This window comes from Mobula hypostoma, chromosome 12 (assembly GCF_963921235.1).
Source record: "Mobula hypostoma chromosome 12, sMobHyp1.1, whole genome shotgun sequence".
Classification (NCBI taxonomy): domain Eukaryota; kingdom Metazoa; phylum Chordata; class Chondrichthyes; order Myliobatiformes; family Myliobatidae; genus Mobula; species Mobula hypostoma.
In genome coordinates this window covers 69,001,657-69,022,156 of record NC_086108.1, presented here as the reverse complement: position 1 = coordinate 69,022,156, position 20,500 = coordinate 69,001,657, and the positions used below count along the sequence as shown (strand labels likewise).

The following is a 20,500-nucleotide window of genomic DNA, read 5'->3' as shown; positions in this document are numbered from 1 at the left end:
TGCATTCTAAGACTTTACCATTCATAGTGTATGTCCTAGCTTCGTTAGTGCTCCTAAAACGTATCACCTTGCATTTATCTGGACTAAACTTTGTTTGCCATTTTTCAGACTATTTCACGACACATTGTTATCTCTCTATCCTTACACTAAACTCCTCCAATCATCATGTCATCTGCACATTTGTGATCCCACATCTGCATTCAAGTTATTCATAGCTATTACAAACAGCAAAGGTTCCAGCACTGATGCCACCTACATCCAATCGCAAACACAGTAGTCTCTATTGCCCACTGTCTCCAATTTTGTAATTTTCCCTGGATCCTTGGGTCCTAAACATTTGAACCAGTCCCACGTGTGGCATGTTATCAAAGGCTGATAGCCACGTACATCACATTTAGTACACAGATATTGATAAAATTTGTTGCCTCTTCACAATATTCACTCAGATTGGTCAGACAGGATTTGCATGTTAGGCATATCTCTGATTAGCTTCTGCCTTTGCATTTGTCATCCTCAGAATCTTCCCTACTCTTGTTAGGTTTGCAGGTATACAATTACAGTGCTTTTCCCTCTGCACTTTTTTTTAAATAAAGGGGACTATGCTATTTGTTTTCTATTTATCTAGTACTTTGCATGTATTCAGCAAAGATTGAAAAATCTCAACCAGTGCCCCAGCAATTTCTTTTCTTGACTCCTACTGTTGTCAGGGGTAAATCTCAATTGGTTATGAGAATTTATCCATCTTTAAGCCTGCAAAGATGTTGAGTATTTCTCTTAATTTGCAGAGACTGGCTCTGGACTTTCACCTACACTTCATTTAAGTCACCAACTACAAAGTCAATTTTCTTTATGAATGCCAATTGAAAAATATTAATTTAAGACCTCGCCTACAACTGGTTCCACAAATAATTGCCATTGTTTTCTTTAAGAGTCCTTAATATACTAATAGAATAAATATCTTTGGATTTGGCTATTGATTTTTTTCTGGACCCAACTTGGTCTTCCTAATTTTTTTTGTTAATTGCCTCCATGCACTTTTCTATTTAGAACAGGCTTTCTCTATTATTAGTTCTCTATTTTTGTCAAATCACCTCTTTTCTCCCTTTATTATCCAGCTCTCAATATTCCTGAGCATCCGGGGTTCCTTAGCCTGTTATCCTTGGTGTTTACCCTTACTGGAACATGTTAACCTTGAACTCTTGCTATTTCTTCTATGAATGTTTTCCACTGTGCAGATGTGTTGTAGTCTCATCTGCAAATATGTGCTCCTAATCCCAAGTTGTCCCTTGTGTTAATGAGATTTGCCTTCTATCTCCAAAATGATACTCTCTCTGCTTGACCAGCTTTATTCCTCAAGATGAACTATAGTAATGCCCGTTGCATCTTTGGTCTTAGGGGCACACCTCAAAAAGTCTGCACCTTGAGCCTTTAGCACTGAAGAAATCCTAGTTAAATTTGGGAAAATGAAATCCCCCAAGTACAGTAATCCTATTTTTATTGCAGCTTTTTGTTCCTCCTCTTCTTGTTGACTTGTTGGGTGGTCTGTAATATGCCCCCAGAATGGTGATGAGACCCTTCTTGATTTTAATCTCTAATTGCGGTCTTGTTTGAGGAGCCTTCTAGGATATCCTCCCTCAATACTGAAGTAATGCAATCTTTGACTAACAACACAATGCCTCTTCCCCGTACACCATCTGTCTCGCCTGAATATGTTATACCCAGTCCTTCTATTCTTTATCTCAGTGCTGGGAACAATATTGTAGACTCTTGTGTTACTTAAAGCTTTGGGTTCATCTACTTTGCTGGTTATACCTCATGCATTTAAATGTGTGCAATTTGGCATTGAAATTTCTTGAAGTTCACTTGCTTGTTCTGCCTACTTGTCTCAGAATCATCTGGAAGAAAAGTACTATCTCTCCACTGAAGCCCCCTTCTCTCTTAACAAGGTTAAAAAACCTAACCCAACTGTACAATAAATCTCCCAGCTAGGATGCTGGTCCCACTCTCGTTAAAGTGCCACCTGCACTGTGTATACAGGTCCCATTCCCAAAAAAACCTTCCAGTGATCCAGAAACTTAAAGCCAACCCAGGTGCACAATCCCTTCAGCCACCAATTTTGTACTCAGAGGCATGTACCTTCATCAGTCAAACTTTTGGATTTCCCTGGCACCTATGCTGCTGCTTTCAGCAGCGACCACTCTCCATGGCTCATTCTTCCCTAGGCGCTGTCCCCTGCAACTGGAAGCGATGCCTGCTATCTCACCTGCCGTGTACCTCCTCCCTTGCCTCCACTTAAATAGCCCTTCCAGGGGTGAGGCATATACCCAAATGGTCCTTCTCTAACTTCGTCTGCTGCATTCTGTGCTCCTATGAGTCCTCCTCTTCATCAGCAAGACCAAGTGCCAGTACTGGAAATGCTTTTGCCAAGTACCCTTGCTAGGTCCACAGTGGTCATGTTAAACTCCCTGCTACAAGCTATTTTAAGTTCCCTTATTCCCATTCCAGTTTCTCTGCCCTCCTCTACAGGCATGGTGCAGCCAAATACAAGCTAAGAGAACGGCACTTGATACTCTGCCTGAGTAGTCTACTACGCACAAATGTTGTATTCTCTAGTGTTTCCCCCATCCCTTTCTTTCTTCTCCTGTGGTTAAATTGCTAAGTGGATGGGCAATAATATAGCATATTGAGTATAATATGGAACCTGAAGTAATTCATCGGTTGAGAAAAGGAATTTTGAGTATCTTTCTAATTTGTGAGTGATTAGGAAACATGTTGAAGATGACTTGCAGGTCAGTTGAGAAGGTAGGTGGTATACTGTGCTTGCCTTACTTTAAGAGGATTTAATGACATGTATAAGAATATGCTAGTACATTTAGACAACAGACAATAGGTGCAGGAGTAGGCCATTTGGCCCTTAGAGCCAGCACCGCCATTCACTGTGATCATGGCTGATCATCCACTATCAGTATCCAGTTCCTGCCTTATCCCCATAACCTTTGATTCCGCTATCTTTAAGAGCTCTATCCATCTCTTTCTTGAAAGCATCCAGAGACTTGGCCTCCACAGCCTTCGGGGGCGGAGCATTCCATACATCCACCACTCTCTGGGTGGAAAAGCTTTTCCTCAACTCCATTCTAAATGGCCTCCCCTTTATTCTTAAGCTGTGGCCTCTGGTTCTGGACTCACCCATCAGCGGGAACATGCTTCCTGCCTCCAGCATGTCCAATCCCTTAATAATCTTATACGTTTCAATAAGATCCCCTCTCAGCCTTCTAAATTGCAGAGTATACAAGCCTAGTTGCTCCAATCTTTCGACAATTGACAGTCCCGCCATCCCGGGAATTAACCTTGTGAACCTATGCTGCACTCGCTCAATAGCAAGAATGTCCTTCCTCAAATTTGGAGACCAAAACTGCACACAGTACTCCAGGTGTGGTCTCACCAGGGCCCTGTAGAGCTGCAGAAGGACCTCTTTCTTTCTTTTTAAATCTTTTTATTGAGTAAGTATACAAAAAAGGTAAGCCATATAAACATTAATACAATGTTAAAGTATAATAAAATTCCAAAAGATAACAATACCAAAAAGAAAATACTACAAACAATGTAATTTAAGCATAAGAAACCAAGATAACATAATAGTATACTAGATTTTATATATATCAATGGAAAAAAAAGAAAAAAAAAACCCCAAAAAAAAACCCACCGTGCAACTAACTAAAAGCAAAGCAAAGCAATGGGCTAACTTGAAACCAAACAGAGTTAAACTTAAAATCACGTCCTCAATCCCGACCTCCATTAAAACAGTGAAGAAAAAACAAGAAGGGTAAATATTACATTAAATGAAAATATCGAATAAAAGGTCCCCAAATCTGTTCAAATTTAAATGAAGAATCATAAAGGTTACTTCTAATTTTCTCCAGATTCAAACATAAAATCGTCTGAGAAAACCAAAAAAAGGTAGTTGGAGCATCAAGCTCTTTCCAATGTTGTAAAATACATCTTTTCGCCATTAAAGTAAGAAATGCAATCATTCTACGGGCTGAAGGGGAAAGATTACTAGAAATTTTAGGTAGTCCAAAGATAGCAGTAATAGGGTGAGGAGAGATATCTATATTTAATACCTTAGAAATAATATTGAAAATACTCTCCAAAAAGTTTCCAAAGTAGGGCAAGACCAAAACATATGAGTTAAAGAGGCTATCTGCCCCGAACATCTATCACAGAAAGGATTAATATGCGAGTAAAAACGCGCTAACTTATCTTTGGACATATGTGCTCTATGCACCACTTTAAATTGAATTAGGGAATGTTTAACACAAATAGAAGAAGTATTAACTAATTGTAAAATCTGCCCCCAATCATCCACAGAAATGGTAAGCCCCAATTCCTGTTCCCAATCTACCCTAATCTTATCAGAAGGACCTCTTTGCTCTTGTATTCAATTCCCCTTGTTATGAAGGCCAGCATGCCATTAGCTTTCTTTACAGTCTGCTGTACTTGCATGCTTGCTTTCAGTGACTGATGTACAAGAACACCTAGATCTAGCTGTACTTCCCCTTTTCCTAACTTGACTCCATTTAGATAATAATCTGCCTTCCCGTTCTTACCACCAAAGTGGATAACCTCACATTTATCCACATTAAACTGCATCTGCCATGCATCTGCCCACTCACCCAGCCTGTCCAAGTCACCCTACATTCTCATAAAATCCTCCTCACATTTCACACTGCCACCCAGCTTTGTGTCATCGGCAAATTTGCTAATGTTACTTTTAATTCCCTCAGCTAAATCATTAATATATATTGTAAACAGCTGCGGTCCTAGCACTGAACCCTGCGGTACCCCACTGGTCACCGCCTGCCATTCGGAAAGGGACCCATTAATCGCTACTTTGTTTTCTGTCAGCCAGCCAATTTTCAACCCATGTCAGTACTCTGCCCCCAATACCATGTGCCCTAACTTTTGCCCACTAATCTCCTGTGTGGGACTTTATCAAAGGCTTTCTGAAAGTCCAGGTACACTACATCCACTGGCTCTCCCTTGTCAATTTTTATAGTTACATCCTTAAAAAAATTCCAGAAGATTAGTCAAGCACGATTTCCCCTTCGTAAATCCATGCTGGCTCGGACCGATCCTGTTACTGCTATCCAGATATGTCATAATTTCTTCTTTTATAATTGACTCCAGCATCTTTCCCACCACCGACGTCAGGCTAACCGGTCTATGATTCCCTGTTTTATCTCTTCTTCCCTTCTTGAAGAGAGGGACAACATTAGCCACCCTCCAATCCACAGGAACTGATCCTGAATCTATAGAACATTGGAAAATGATTACCAATGCATCCACGATTTGGAAAGCCACCTCCTTAAGTACCCTGGGATGCAGACCATCAGGTCCCGAGGACTTATCAGCCTTCAGTCGCAGCAGTCTATCCAACACTATTTCCTGCCTAATATAAATTTCCTTCAGTTCATCCATTACCCTAGGTCCTTTGGCCACTATTATATCTGGGAGATTGTTTGTGTCTTCCCTAGTGAAGACAGATCCAAAGTACCTGTTCAACTTGTCTGCCATTTCCTTGTTCCCCATAATAAATTCACCCGTTTCTGTCTTCAAGGGCTCAATTTTGGTCTTAACTATTTTTTTCCTTTTCACATACCTAAAGCAGCTTTTACTATCCTCCTCTATATTCTTGGCTAGTTTACCTTCGTACCTCATTTTTTCTCCACGTATTGCCTTTTTAGTTATCTTCTGTTGCTCTTTAAAAGTTTCCCAATCCTCCGGCTTCCCACTCATCTTTGCTATGTTATACTTCTTCTCTTTTATTTTTATACTGTCCATTACTTCCCTTGTCAGCCACAGTCTCCCTCCCCTTATTCCCCTTAGGATCTTTCTTCCTCTTTGGAACGAGCTGATCCTGCACCTTCTGTATTATTCCCAGATACACTTGCCATTGCTGTTCCTCTGTCTTCCCTGCTAGGGTGTTGTTTCATTGAATTTTGGCCAGCTCCTCCCTCATAGCACCATAGTTCCCTTTGTTCAACTGTAATACTGACACTTCCGAGTTTCCCTTCTCTCTCTCAAATTGCAGATTAAAACTTAACATATTATGGTCACTACCTCCTAATGGCTCCTTTACCTCGAGGTCCCTGATCAAATCCGGTTCACTGCATAACACTAAATCTAGAATTGCGTTCTCTCTGGTAGGCTCCAGTACAAGCTGTTCTAAGTATGTGGCCTTTTTGATACCACGTTTGAAATATGCTATACAATTTTGGCTTCTTTTCCCAAAGAGAGGTTTCCAGGAGAAATTAAGTGTGCTAGACCTCTTTGAAGTTTAGAAGAATGAAAAGTAACCTTTTTGAAGCTACAAAATTCAAAGAGGACGTGGCAGGGTAGATGCAGGAAAGGTGTTTTCCTCCAGTTCACAGCCTTGAAACATGTAGTCCATTTAAATCTGAAATAAAAACTTGGTACTGAGAATTCTCCATCCCAGCGTGCATTAGAGACTTGGTCTTCAACTGCATTCAAAATGGAGGTCTGGAGACGTTTTGATATTAAAGGATAAAGGGATTTGGGGATACTGTCACAAAATGATGCTAAAGTAGAAAATTAGCCATGGTCTTGTTAAATGGTATAGCAGCTTGAGCAACCAAATGGCCTAACTATTCTCCTATTTATATTTTTGTGAAGTAATTTGTTTGCCAAAGGCTAGATATATTTGCTGCCAAGTAATGTTACAAGATGGCAGTGTATACGGTCACAGCGACCTCCCTGGCTTTAATCAGTGGTGAAATTTCTCATCCTTTTCGTCTTCTCTATGATTGGAAAAATACTGCTGATCATAAAGAACATTAAAATCTCTTGCTAATGAACTTTATAACAAAGGTCCAGCATAGCTACAGCCTAACATGTGGAACAGGCCCTCACATCACACTGCAGCTTACTACAGGCACTCAGAAAATAGGATGTTGGAAGTGGTGCATGAGGTCACAGATGCGCAGTAAGCATAATGGTATTAAAGGGCTGTGCTCCTGACAGTTCTACTCACTAATGTCGATCGCTAGAAAATAAGATGGATTACCCATATCTGATCCATTGGGTCATGAGGGATGGCTGCACACTCACCCTGACAGAAATGTGACTCCAGGATACCACTCCAGACTTGACCATCCTGCTGTGGGGCTGGACAACATAACCTGGTTGGGTGCTGAAGGATTGTGCGGCCCAGCTAACGGAGGTCTTAATAGATATCTTTAACATCTGTTTGCAAAGTCCGCTGTCCCAGCAGGCTTCAAGGCAGTCCCTATCATTCTGGTGTTCTAGAGAGTGATGGTAACCAGTCAATATGATTACCGCCCAGTGGCACTGACCTCAACAATCATGAAGGGCTTTGAGTGGCTTGTACAGGCTGGTATAAAATCTCACCTTCCAGCTGTAACCCTCAGGTTCAGCTAGCGGCTTACTCTAGGGGAAGACGGCCCCTGGCCCAGCCAAACTTAAGAAATCTTGTTTGGGTAGATGCTGCATGATGTGTTCCCCTGTTACAAATTCAGTAATCACGAAATATCAAACAGTACACAATATGGAATGAAATGATTGAGTTTTATAATTCTTAATTGGGATATAGGGTAAGCAAAGAACCAAAAAAAAAGAAAAAGAGCCCATTCTCATGAAACAGTGTATTTCGCAACGCCGTAGCTCACGGTTTTCCTGTCGATTCGTTCTCCTTCGATTTTTCTCCCGGGGCATCGACTCCTGACCCCATTCCAAGTCCACTCTATCCTGCAGTCTACAACTTCCCCATTCTGGCATCTTCCCTCTTCATCTTCCACTGAACAAAAGCCTGCAAATCACTTCTCTCAGCCCCACACAAAAAAAAAACAACATGCCTCTCATTGGATGGCACACATTCCAAAGCCCCCATTATCTCTAGTCATAACCCAAACATTACTGCTACAGGGAAACCATTACATTAGTAGTGAAACATTACAGAGAGGCCATTACATTAGCAGTGAAACCTTACAGTGCATTACACAGCTACATTGGTTCCTTTCCAGTTCACCTACCGCTTAAATTGGTCTACTGTCACGTGATCGGCGACAATGACTATTAATCGAGTCAGGTTTTATAAAAACAATCAAACATTTATTAAACTCCGCTCAATATTAAAAAAAATAAACAAACGAAAATCTTAACCGGAAGTAAACTGCTATGTGGCCATTTAACAAACCGCCACTCAGTACTAGTTCTTAAAGCGATAAATGCGAGAACAGTTCTTAAAGTGGTAAATTCAAACACAGTTCTCAGAATGGTAAATTCGAAAGTCCAAGAGATTTATACAGTCAATTCGGAGAGACTTTCCTGAAGTAAAGAATTCCTCGAAGACACGACATCACTGCCGATCCCAGCCGGAACCTGCCTTGTCCGCAGGATTCACGACGAGGGAAATAAAATGGTTTAAAGGCACTGACCTTTCCCTCTGTATACTAGATACTGCACAGCCTTTTCTGCCGCTTTTAGCAGAGGCTATCTCATGCAGATCACTCTTTCTTGAACGAATTCAATAGTGGTCGATCTTTCCAAAACTGCCGAACGACTCCTTCAGGTTCCCTTCTTCACTCTCCAATACTACTGAAAAGATACATCAACAAACCTGGCAGCGATTGGTTATACTGCCAGCCCAACAATTTTGTACCTTACAATAGAACGTAAAACTCAGTTTTAAATTAAAACTGCGTCATAAGGCAAATACGCAGTGGAGCGGTGTATCTGGCTGACGTTCTAACTGGAAAACTAAACTGCGTCACCCTAGGGGTCTCCTTTTATATCCAAGGTGAACATGTCATCACGTGACCTCACATCGGCGGGAAAATTACATCCGGTGACCTCCAAAAGACCATTATATCATGCTCATCAGCTTCTCAATTACTTCATGGTCATAAGACAGTCACAAGATATCCATGAGGTATGTAGCACTACTAATGATGCCATAGACTCGGCGCTCTACTCTGTCCCATCTAGAAAACATTGCCTCATATGTCAGGATATTGTGCATCAACTTATCATCATCATCATCATCAGGGGCCGTGCCCAGTTTGAGCTTTGACTGCCATGGCCCACAGACTCCTGTTTCCGGTCAAGTGGATCAATTCAGTGGTATTCATTTCCATTTCTCTGGCTGCTGTCTCCATCAACATTTGTCTTTGTCTTCCTCTTGCTTTTTTCCCTTCAATCTTTCCCATAATTACCGTGCATTCTAATTCCTCTTTCCTAATCACATGTCCTTAAGACCATAAGACAAAGGAGCAGAAGTAGGCCATTCGGCCCATCGAGTCTGCTCCGCCGTTTGATCATGAGCTGATCCATTTTATCCTATTTAGTCCCACTGCCCCGCCTTCTCACCATAACCTTTGATGCCCTGGCTACTCAAGATACCTATCAATCTCTGCCTTGAAGACACCCAATGACTTGGCCTCCACTGCTGCCCGTGGCAACAAATTCCATAGATTCACCACCCTCTGACTAAAAAAATTTTTTCGCATTTCGGTTCTGAAAGGGCGCCGTTCAATCCTGAAGTCATGCCCTCTCGTACTAGACTCCCCCATCATGGGAAACAACTTTGCCACATCCACTCTGTCCATGCCTTTTAACATTCGAAATGTTTCTATGAGGTCTCCCCTCATTCTTCTAAACTCCAAGGAGTACAGTCCAAGAGCGGACAAACGTTCCTCATATGTTAACCCTCTCATTCCCGGAATCATTCTAGTGAATCTTCTCTGTACCCTCTCCAACGTCAGCACATCCTTTCTTAAATAAGGAGACCAAAACTGCCCACAGTAGTCCAAGTGAGGTCTCACCAGCGCCTTATAGAGCCTCAACATCACATCCCTGCTCCTATACTCTATTCCTCTGGAAATGAATGCCAACATTGCATTCGCCTTCTTCACTACTGACTCAACCTGGAGGTTAACTTTAAGGGAATCCTGTACGAGGACTCCCAAGTCCCGTTGCATCTCAGAACTTTGAATTCTTTCCCCATTTAAATAATAGTCTGCCCATTTATTTTTTCTGCCAAAGTGCATAACCATACACTTTCCAACATTGTACTTCATTTGCCACTTCTCTGCCCATTCTTCCAATCTATCCAAGTCTCTCTGCAGACTCTCCGTTTCCTCAGCACTACCGGCCCCTCCGCCTATCTTCGTATCGTCAGCAAACTTAGCCACAAAGCCCTCTATTCCATAATCCAAATCGTTGATGTACAATGTAAAAAGAAGCGGCCCCAACACTGATCCCTGTGGAACACCACTGGTAACCGGCAGCCAACCAGAATAGGATCCCTTTATTCCCACTCTCTGTTTCCTGCCAATCAGCCAACGCTCTATCCACGTATGTAACTTTCCTGTAATTCCATGGGCTCTTATCTTGTTAAGCAGCCTCATGTGTGGCACCTTGTCAAAGGCCTTCTGAAAATCCAAATATACAACATCCACTGCATCTCCCTTGTATAGCCTACTGGTAATTTCCTCAAAAAATTGTAATAGGTTTGTCAGGCAGGATTTTCCTTTAAGGAATCCATGCTGAGTTCTACCTATCTTGTCATATGCCTCCAGGTCCTCTGTAACCTCATCCTTGACAATCGACTCCAACAACTTCCCAACCACTGACGTCAAACTAACAGGTCTATAATTTCCTTTTTGCTTCCTTGCCCCCTTCTGAAATAGCGGAGTGACATTTGCAATCTTCCAGTCCTCCGGAACCATGGCAGAATCTATCGACTTTTGAAAGATCATCGCTAATGCCTCCGCAATCTCCACAGCTACTTCCTTCAGAACACGAGGGTGCATTCCATCTGGTCCAGGAGATTTATCGACCTTTAGCCTATTCAGCTTCCTGAGTACTTTCTCTGTCGTAATTGTGACTGCGCACACTTCTCTTCCCTGCCACCCTTGAGTGTCCGGTATCCTGCTGTCTTCCTCAGTGAAGACTGATGCAAAATACTTGTTCAGTTCCTCTGCCATCTCCTCATCTCCCATTACAATTTCTCCAGTATCATTTTCTATCGGTCCTATATCTACTCTCACCTGTCTTTTACTCTTTATATACTTGAAAAAGCTTTTAGTATCCTCTTCGATATTACTTGCTAGTTTCCTTTCATAGTTAATCTTTTCTCTCTTAGTGACCTTCTTGGTTTCCTTTTGTAAGGTTTTAAAGACTTCCCAATCCTCTGTCTTCCCACTAATTTTTGCTTCCTTGTATGCCCTCTCCTTAGCTTTAACTTTGGCTTTGACTTCTCTTGTCAACCACGGTTGCATCCTTTTTCCACTCGAAAATTTCTTCTTTTTTGGAATATACCTGTCTTGCACATTCCTCATTTCTCGCATAAACTCCAGCCACTGCTGCTGTGCCGTCTTTCCTGCCAGTGTCTCTTTCCAGTCAACTTTGGCCAGTTCCTCTCTCATGCCACTGTAGTTTCAATGAAGTCCAATGAAGTTACGTTGCCTTTTTATGATCTCATACGTTATTTCTCTTTTTGTGCTTGCTCGGTTCATGACATCCTTGTTAGATATTCATTTTGTCCATGATATTCTTTGCATCCTCCTCAAAAACCACATCTCTGCTGCTTCAATTCGTTTCCTCATTTTACTAGGTATTGTCCAACATTCTGAGCCATATAACATAACTGGATAAACGTAACATTTCAGTACTCTGAGGTGGGTTGTCATGCCCAGTTTAGTATTGATCAGTATACTCTTCATTCTTGTAAATGTGTCTTTTGCCATCCCTATTCCTCTTTTGATGTCCAAGTCACACCTGCCATCCGATATCACCCAGATTCCTAAGTAGCAAAAGTTCTGTACCTGTTTTATGTCTTCCCTGTTTATTTGCAGCCTGCAGATAGGATTCTCCTTCTTTTTGGATATCAGCATACATTCTGTCTTTTTGCAATTGATAGATAGACCTGTTTTTGCACTTTCTTCAACAATTATATCAATTAACTTTTGTAGTTCTTCCTCCATACTTGCAATTAACACAGTGTCATCTGTATATCTGAAATTATTGATGTTTTCACCGCCAACTTTGATTCTCAAGATGTCTCTTACTTTTTGTAATATTGTTTCACTGTACACATTAAATAAATCAGGGGAGAAAACACACCCTTGTCTAATGCCTCTCTTGATTTTCATAAACTTACTCACTTCTCCATCTATTCTTACAGCAGGAGTTTATCAGATTTCTGATTAGGTGGAGGTCTTTCGAATCTAGATATAGAGTTTTCTGTAATATTTCAAATAACTTATTGTGCTTCACTTTATCAAATGCTTTTCTGTAGTCGATAAAACGAACAAACAAATCTTTTTGCACTTGAATAGCTCGTTCTGATAGTATCCTTAACATCAATATTGCGTTTCTTGTACCTTTGTCTTTCACAAAACCACGTTGTTCTTTACCTATTTCAGCTTGTATTTCATCAACTTAAGCTTAGTGTTTAACACGATCATCCTTAGAGACTGGAATGAATGGTCCTCATTGGGACTCAACAACCCTCTCTGTAACTGGACCTTGGGCTTCATGATGGAAAGACCCCAATAGTAATATCTGACGCTCCATCACTGAGCACTGATGCCCCCTCGGGCTCTGTGCTCAGCCAGCAGTTGCTAACGCTGCTGACTTGTGAATGCACCGCCAGATTCAGCTCAAACCACATTTTCAAGTTCGCTGATGATGCAACAGTGGTTGACCTTCATGGCAATAATGATGAGTTGGCATACAGAGGGGAGATAGAGAAGCTTGTGAAATGGTGTGAGTACAACAACTTGAGTCTGAAAGTGGACAAGACAAAAAAGATGATTGTGGACTTTAGGAAGGCGCAGGTCAGCCTCTCTCTATTGTGCATCAGTGTCTGCCATGGAGCAAGTGAAGAGCACAAAGTCTAACCTGGACCCACAACACCTCCTGATTAGTCAAAACGGCACAATATTGTCTACACTTTGAGGAGATTGAGGTGTGCAAGGCTCCCTGCCCCTATTCTAGTAACTTCCTATAGAAGTGCCATCGAGACTGTCCTGTCAGGCTGCATCATTGTGTGGTATAGAAGCTGCAAGATCCCATAGAGGACTGTAAAAACTGCTGAGAGGATCACCGGAGTCTCTTCTTCCAACCCCCCACCCCCCACAAATTGTGACATTTACCGGGAACATTGTGTATGAAGGGCCTTAAGCATTGCTGAGGCTCCCTACCATCTATCCCACAATCTCTTTGACCCACTAGTGTCAGGAAGGAGGTAAAGGAGCATCAGGACTCAGACTAGACTGGGTAATAGCTTCCTTCCCCATGCTGTGAGATCGCATCCCTAAGATAGTGAGCTGTTTACTATTTACATGCCTTTTGAATTATATTTTATTAACTTGTAATATTTTGTTTTATGTGCTGTGTTTAATGTATGTATTGTGCATGCACTGTGGTCTGGAGGAACGTTTCATTTGGGTATATGTATGTACAGTCAGATTCAAAGTTGAAAGTAAATTTATTATCAAAGTACATGTATGTCACCAGATGCAATTCTGAGATTCATTTTCTTGCAGGCATTCACAGTAAATACAAGAAACACAATAGAATCAATGAAAGACTGCACCCACTAAGATGGGCACAAACAACCATCGTGCTAAAGACAACAAACTGTGCAAATAGGAAAAGAAAGGAAAAAAATAATAAAAATAAATCAAAAGGCAATAAATATTGAGAACATGATATAGTGGGTCCTTGAAAGTAAGTACATAGATTGTGGGAACAGTTCAATGATGGGGGCGAGTAAACTCATTCCCTCTGGTTCAAGAGCCTGGTGACTGCTGGGTAATAACTGTTCCTTAAACCTGGTGGTGTGGATCATTTACCACCTTCGAAGTGACAGCAGCAACAGAGATCACAGCCTGGATAGTGGGGATCTTAGCTGATAGATGCTACCTTCCTGTAACAGCACGCTGAGTAGATTGCTCTATGGTGGGAGGGCTTTACCCACGATGGACTGAGCTGTATCAACTACTCTTTTTATAGGTATTTCCATTCAAGGGCCTTGGTGTTTCCATACCAGGCCATGATGTAACCAGTCAGTATACTCTCCATTGCACATTTATATAAGTTTGTCAGAGTTTTAGCTGATATGCTGAATCTTCACAAACTTTTAAGAAACTAGAGGTGTTGCAGTGCTTTTTTCGTAATGAGACTTGCGTGCTGGACCCAGGACCGACCCTCTGAAATGACAACACTGAGGAATTTGAAACTGCTGACCCTCTCCATCACTGAATCCTCCGATGAGAGCTGACTTGTGGTCCTCCGGTTTCCTCCTGCTAAAGTCAATAATCAGCTACCTGCTCTTGCTGACGTTGAGCAAAAGGTTGTTGTTGTGGCACCTCTCAGCTCAATTTAGAATCTCCCTCCTATATACTGATTCATCACCACCTTTGATTTGGCCAGTGACAGGGGTGTTGTGAGCAAACTGAAATGTGACATTGAAACTGTGCCTAGCTTCACAGCCGTAAGTATATATTGAGTAGAGCAGTGGACTGAGCACACAGCCTTGTGGTGCTCCTGTGCTGATGCAGATTGTGGAGGAAATGTCATTCCTGATGGGGGTCTGCAAGTGAGGAAATTGTGGATCTAGTTGGACAAGGAGGTATTGAGTCCTAGTTTTTGAAGCTTTTTGATTAGTTTTGAGGGGGTGATGGTATTGACTGCCAAGCTGTAGTTGAGAGATGGCAATAAACTTAAATTTGAAATTGAAATACCAACAGTGAAATAGCTGTAGATTAGTTCTTGATGACTCAGACTCTCTGGTATATTTCAATGCTCACAGTTTGTCCATATTGGTATTTGTTAGTTGGGATATAGAGGGCTTTTCTTGCTAGTCCTTTGTGACTAGCAGAATCTTGTGGCACATTCTAGATGGTCTCTAAACCTCCAGAGGTGCATTGATGGCTTGCCTTGACAGCCAGCAAAGATGGTGGTGGGCTTCACTGTAATTTATTTTCATGGTTTGTAAATGTTCATGCCGTTGAAACAAATGAATACTATACTGAATGCTTAAAGTATAAGCATTTTACAAAATACATATGTCACATTAGTATTACAAGCACAATTATTTTTGCTTTAATCTTTCTTTTTGTCTCACACCTTTATCCCACAGTCACCATTAAAATCAGTAGGGTCTCAAATCTTGCACCAAATTTGTTTTAGCTTAGAATCCAGCAGGTCATTTTACTAAAGTAATTGAAAAACAAAACACTGTAGATGCTAGAAATACTCGACAAGGAAAAAATAATTTATTTCAATTGATTCAGAGGAAATTAAAATGGGGACCAAAGGTTGATGCATACTGAGCATCTGTTTTCACAAAGAGGACTCGGATAGTCCCCAGGTATGTTAGGGTCTTTGAATATTGCATGGGATTGGTCCGGGTGAAGCTACAACAAAATCTTGTATTGCTGCCTGGACTTGGAAGGATGCTGGGATGGGTTGCGAAAATTTTGGTGTGCTTTGACACCTTCCAGCTACTTGAGGAAGGAGTTGCCATTGAGAACCTACTTGTTTTCCCCAGATCAATTTGGGAAGGTTCTCTGAATTGAAGAACAAAGATGCTTGTTACTGCTCTTTGCTTTCACTAGCATTTTCTAAAATTGTTAGTAGCGGTTGCTTCTGGTTTTCACATTGTGGCCTTCAGTGAACAAGGCGAGCTAAAAACCATTTCTTCAGGACTTGGAAGACAGCTATTCCTGATAAAATGAGGTAAATGTGAAATTGCAAGGGCGGCAGATTTCTGAGAGTAAAAGTGGTTGATTTTCACTCCGTGTGTTTTTTGCAAATGCTTATGTTATTTTTAGCAGCATTTTAATCGAGCATTCAGCAGCCTCTTTATTCTTTTGCTGAATGGCTAGAATTTTTTATTTCCCATTTGTTGCAAAGGATGTTGATAACCCTTATGATTCAAGATAATAAGGATTATCAATTTTCAACTCTTAATAGTAGTACTTTGATTTTTCTTTAGGAGACATTTCATGATATAACGTAACTATTGGGCCTGGTCTTAATTGGGGTGGGGGGGGGTGTTGGAGGAGGAGGGTACATGCCTCCTAGTTCAGAATTTGTGTCCATATTTGAAAGACTGGAGCACATCTTCAAATAATTATCAGTAAATAATATTCTAGTTTAGAAAATTTAAGCCCAACCAAACTAGTTTTTGACATTTTAAAACCTTTTTTTCCCCTTTATAGGCAGCTATTAATGGCATAATTCCACAAGAGAATGGCATTTTACAAAAGTAAGTATTCTTTTCTTTACCATTTTTCACAGGTTGATTAAATATACTCAGAAGAAAAATGTTGCAGAAGTTGAGGCATAAACTTCTAAAAAAGATATAGTTTTTCAAAAAATACTGTTTTCTATGACTGGACATTCATTTACTTTTCAAGCTGAGATTCATTGCAGCTAATTTATTCCAGTTTATTTAAGAAAATGCTACTCAATTTAAAAGTCACTGAACAAAGGTAATATTACCAAAACATGCTTACTTAAATCAGAAAGGTTCTAATGAACGTAACTAAAATATTAATTCAGTTTCTCTCTCCACAGGTACTATCTGAACTACTGATTTATTTATAGCAGTCTGTTTTATTTCAGATTTCCAGCTTTTGCATTTCCTTGCTTTTCGCTTATCAACTTTGTGTCTGCTTGTGAATTATATGTTAGGTCAAATAGTTTGAAATAGACATTAGGGTAAACCTGTCCTTCAATGCCTGGTGTCCCTCAGCCTGCTTTTCTTCCATCGAAATAAATGTCTTGCTCGACAATTTTTCCCAATAAATTGCAGTTTCGTCGCGGTTAAACACATATGAATAACTACCTTCTGTAATTATTTCTTCAGTTCTGCTGGGAACTTTTCGGCAGCTTCAGTATCAGCCGAAGCACTCTCTCCCGTAAACGTTAAACAATGAAGCTGCCCTCGCCTCAGAAACCAATCAAACCACCCACGACTACCTTTAAATTCCACTTTCACAACACTTTCATCACCATTGTCCAGTGCTTTCTGTTTCAGCTTATTAAGAAGACTGACTGATTTCTCCGTAAGTACAAGAAAACTTCATGGAACACCATGCTTTGTACACCCATCAATCCACTCAAGCAATAGACTTTCCATTTTATCCATTATTGGATGCCGACTAAGAGAGACCACTTTGCTACGAGCAGAACCAACAGTAACATTGGCAGCTTTCAAAATTCTTTCTCTCTGTGTTTAAAAAGTGTGAATGGTGGATGCAGGCAAGTTCAACGCGTGGACAATGTTCTTACTTCGTTCACCACAATCGAAACACTAATTATGTCTAGTTTTACGCTAAGTGTAACACCCTTACGAGCTCTTTTGGGCTTTTCTGATACCTTAGAACTTATCTTGCTAATGGATGCACAAAATAAATCAAGATGAAGCACGTGTTTAAGCAATGCCTGCTAGAATGGAGTTCCAGGGGAGGAGCTTGGCTGTTTGGACGCGCGCTGCCTTTTTTTGTAACAGTGAAAACACCTTCTGTTAGTGAAAACAGGTAACTAATGTAGGTCGTTCGTAACAGCGAGGTGTCGTAAAGCGAACGTTCAGAAAACAGGGGCCACCTGTATATACTTATTGCATTTTGTAGGAAAGATTTTCTGTAACGATCCTTGTGACAGTGAAGCTGAATGAGTCTGTTCAAAAAGGTGCTCCACTGCTAATTCAGTAGTCATGGAGAGGATGTGCCAGATTGTCCATGATGGACCTCTTCTCCACCACTAACTCAAGAGTCCAGGTTGTAGCCAAGGATGAATCCAGCTTTTTTGATGAGTTTATTTGGTCTTTTTGCATCACCAGCATCGATGCTGCTCCCCCAACATAAAGCATCAAAGAAGACTGCCCTTGCTTCAACAGACTGGTAAAAGATCTCCAAAGTCCTGCTGCACACATTGAAGGATCTCAGCTTTCTTAGAAAATTGAGTCTGCTCATCCCCTTCTTGTAAACAGCCATGGCATTGGTTTTCCAGTCCATAATTGTCTAAAATTTATGATTTTCCCACAAGTGGAAGCCCTCTCTACATAGAGTATATTCTCCTATTCTGTCATAATTTTAAAGACCATTCAGGTAACCTGCAACATTTCTGAAAAATGCAAGTTATTCAGTTGTTCCTGGAACTTTTAAATTTGGCTTATCCAGTGAAGAGACCAGAACTGTACCACATACAGTGCCGATTTAAAAAGTATTCACCCTCTTGGAAGTTTTATGTTTTATTGTTTTACAACATTGAATCACAGTGGATTAAATTTGGTTTTTTTTGACACTGATCAACAGAAAAAGACTCTTTCATATCAAAGTGAAAACTAATCTCTACAAAGTGACCTAAATTAATTACAAATATAAATGACAAAGTAATTGATTGCATAAGTATTCACCCCCTTTAATATGACACACCAAGTCATCACTGGTGTAGCCAGTTGATTTTTAGAAATCGTGTAATTAGTTACATGGAGATCACCTGTGTGCAGTCAGGTGTTTCAATTGATTGTAGTAAAAATACAATACCCTCGGTGAGATAGGGAGTTGTCTATCCCAGCATGTGAAGACAGACTCCGGCGGATTGAGCGGACGAGACCAATGGAAGGTCCAACGGTCAAGGCGGCGGTCTCTGCAAGCATCGTGGAACGTGCAGAGCAGGACAAGACACAGAAGACGTCCTGGTCATCCACTGCGCCTAGTCCCATCTCCAGCCGTCTAGACTCTGTCTTGCCACTGGATCCAGATGGGAATTGGGAAGAGAGAGTGAGGCTGACGCTGCGCAACTCCACCTCACTTAAATCCAAATCACGCGCTAGTCTCGACACCATCATAATGGTGTCGAGGTCCTCATCGACGGCAACAATGGGCGAACAACAGTAAAAATACACCTGTATCTGGAAGGTCTAACTGCTGGTGAGTCAGTATCCTGGCAAAAATTGCACCATGAAGGCAAAAGAACACTCCAAGCAACTCGGCGAAAAGATTGAAAAGCACAAGTCAGGAGATGGATATAAGAAAATTTCCAAGTCACTGAATATCCCTTGGAGTATAGTTAAGTCAATCATCAAGAAATGGAAAGAATACGGCACAGCTGTAAATCTGCCTAGAGCAGGCCGTCTTCAAAAACTGAGTGACTGTGCAAGAAGAGAATTAGTGAGGGAGGCCACCAAGAGACTTATGACAGTTCTGGTGGGGTAACAAGCTTCATTGGCGGAGATGGGAGAGACTGCATATACAACAACTGTTGTCCAGGTGTTTCACTAATGCAACATACATCAAAGTTGCTGGTGAACGCAGCAGGCCAGGCAGCATCTATAGGAAGAGGCGCAGTCGACGTTTCAGGCCGAGACCCTTCGTCAGGACTAACTGAAGGAAGAGTGAGTAAGGGATTTGAAAGCTGGAGGGGGAGGGGGAGATGCAAAATGATAGGAGAAGACAGGAGGGGGAGGGATGGAGCCGAGAGCTGGACAGGTGATAGGCAGAAGGGGATACGAGAGGATCATGGGACAGGAGGTCCGGGAAGAAAGACGGGGGGGGGGTGACCCAGAGGATGGGCAAGAGGTATATTCAGAGGGACAGAGGGAGAAAAAGGAGAGTGAGAGAAAGAATGTGTGCATTAAAAAGAGTAATAGATGGGGTACGAGGGGGAGGTGGGGCCTAGCGGAAGTTAGAGAAGTCAATGTTCATGCCATCAGGTTGGAGGCTACCCAGACGGAATATAAGGTGTTGTTCCTCCAACCTGAGTGTGGCTTCATCTTTACAGTAGAGGAGGCCGTGGATAGACATGTCAGAATGGGAATGGGATGTGGAATTAAAATGTGTGGCCACTGGGAGATCCTGCTTTCTCTGGCGGACAGAGCGTAGATGTTCAGCAAAGCGGTCTCCCAGTCTGCGTCGGGTCTCACCAATATATAAAAGGCCACATCGGGAGCACCGGACGCAGTATATCACCCCAGTCGACTCACAGGTGAAGTGATGCCTCACCTGGAAGGACTGTTTGGGGCCCTGAATGGTGGTAAGGGAGGAAGTGTAAGGGCATGTGTAGCACTTGTTCCGCTTACACGGATAAGTGCCAGGAGGGAGATCAGTGGGGAGGGATGGGGGGGACGAATGGACAAGGGAGTTGTGTAGGGAGCGATCCCTGCGGAATGCAGAGAGAGGCGGGGAGGGAAAGATATGCTTAGTGGTGGGATCCCGTTGGAGGTGGCGGAAGTTACCTCCCTTCCCCTCCTGTCTTCTCCTATCATTTTGCATCTCCCCCTCCCCCTCCAGCTTTCAAATCCCTTACTCACTCTTCCTTCAGTTAGTCCTGACGAAGGGTCTCGGCCTGAAACGTCGACTGCGCCTCTTCCTATAGATGCTGCCTGGCCTGCTGCGTTCACCAGCAACTTTGATGTATGTTGCTTGAATTTCCAGCATCTGCA

The 20,500-nt window shown here is 41.8% G+C and overlaps 1 protein-coding gene across 2 annotated transcripts in view; it reads left to right on the top strand.

Moving 5' to 3' along the window:
- The window catches only part of faf1 (Fas (TNFRSF6) associated factor 1), a 415,765-nt gene that overhangs the window by 61,832 nt on the left and 333,433 nt on the right, over positions 1 to 20,500 (top strand). For both annotated transcript variants that reach the window (XM_063064333.1, XM_063064334.1), the window contains one exon: positions 16,272 to 16,318. In XM_063064333.1, coding sequence (XP_062920403.1) covers positions 16,272 to 16,318 — 47 coding nt within the window. The remainder of the gene's footprint in view (positions 1 to 16,271; positions 16,319 to 20,500) is intronic.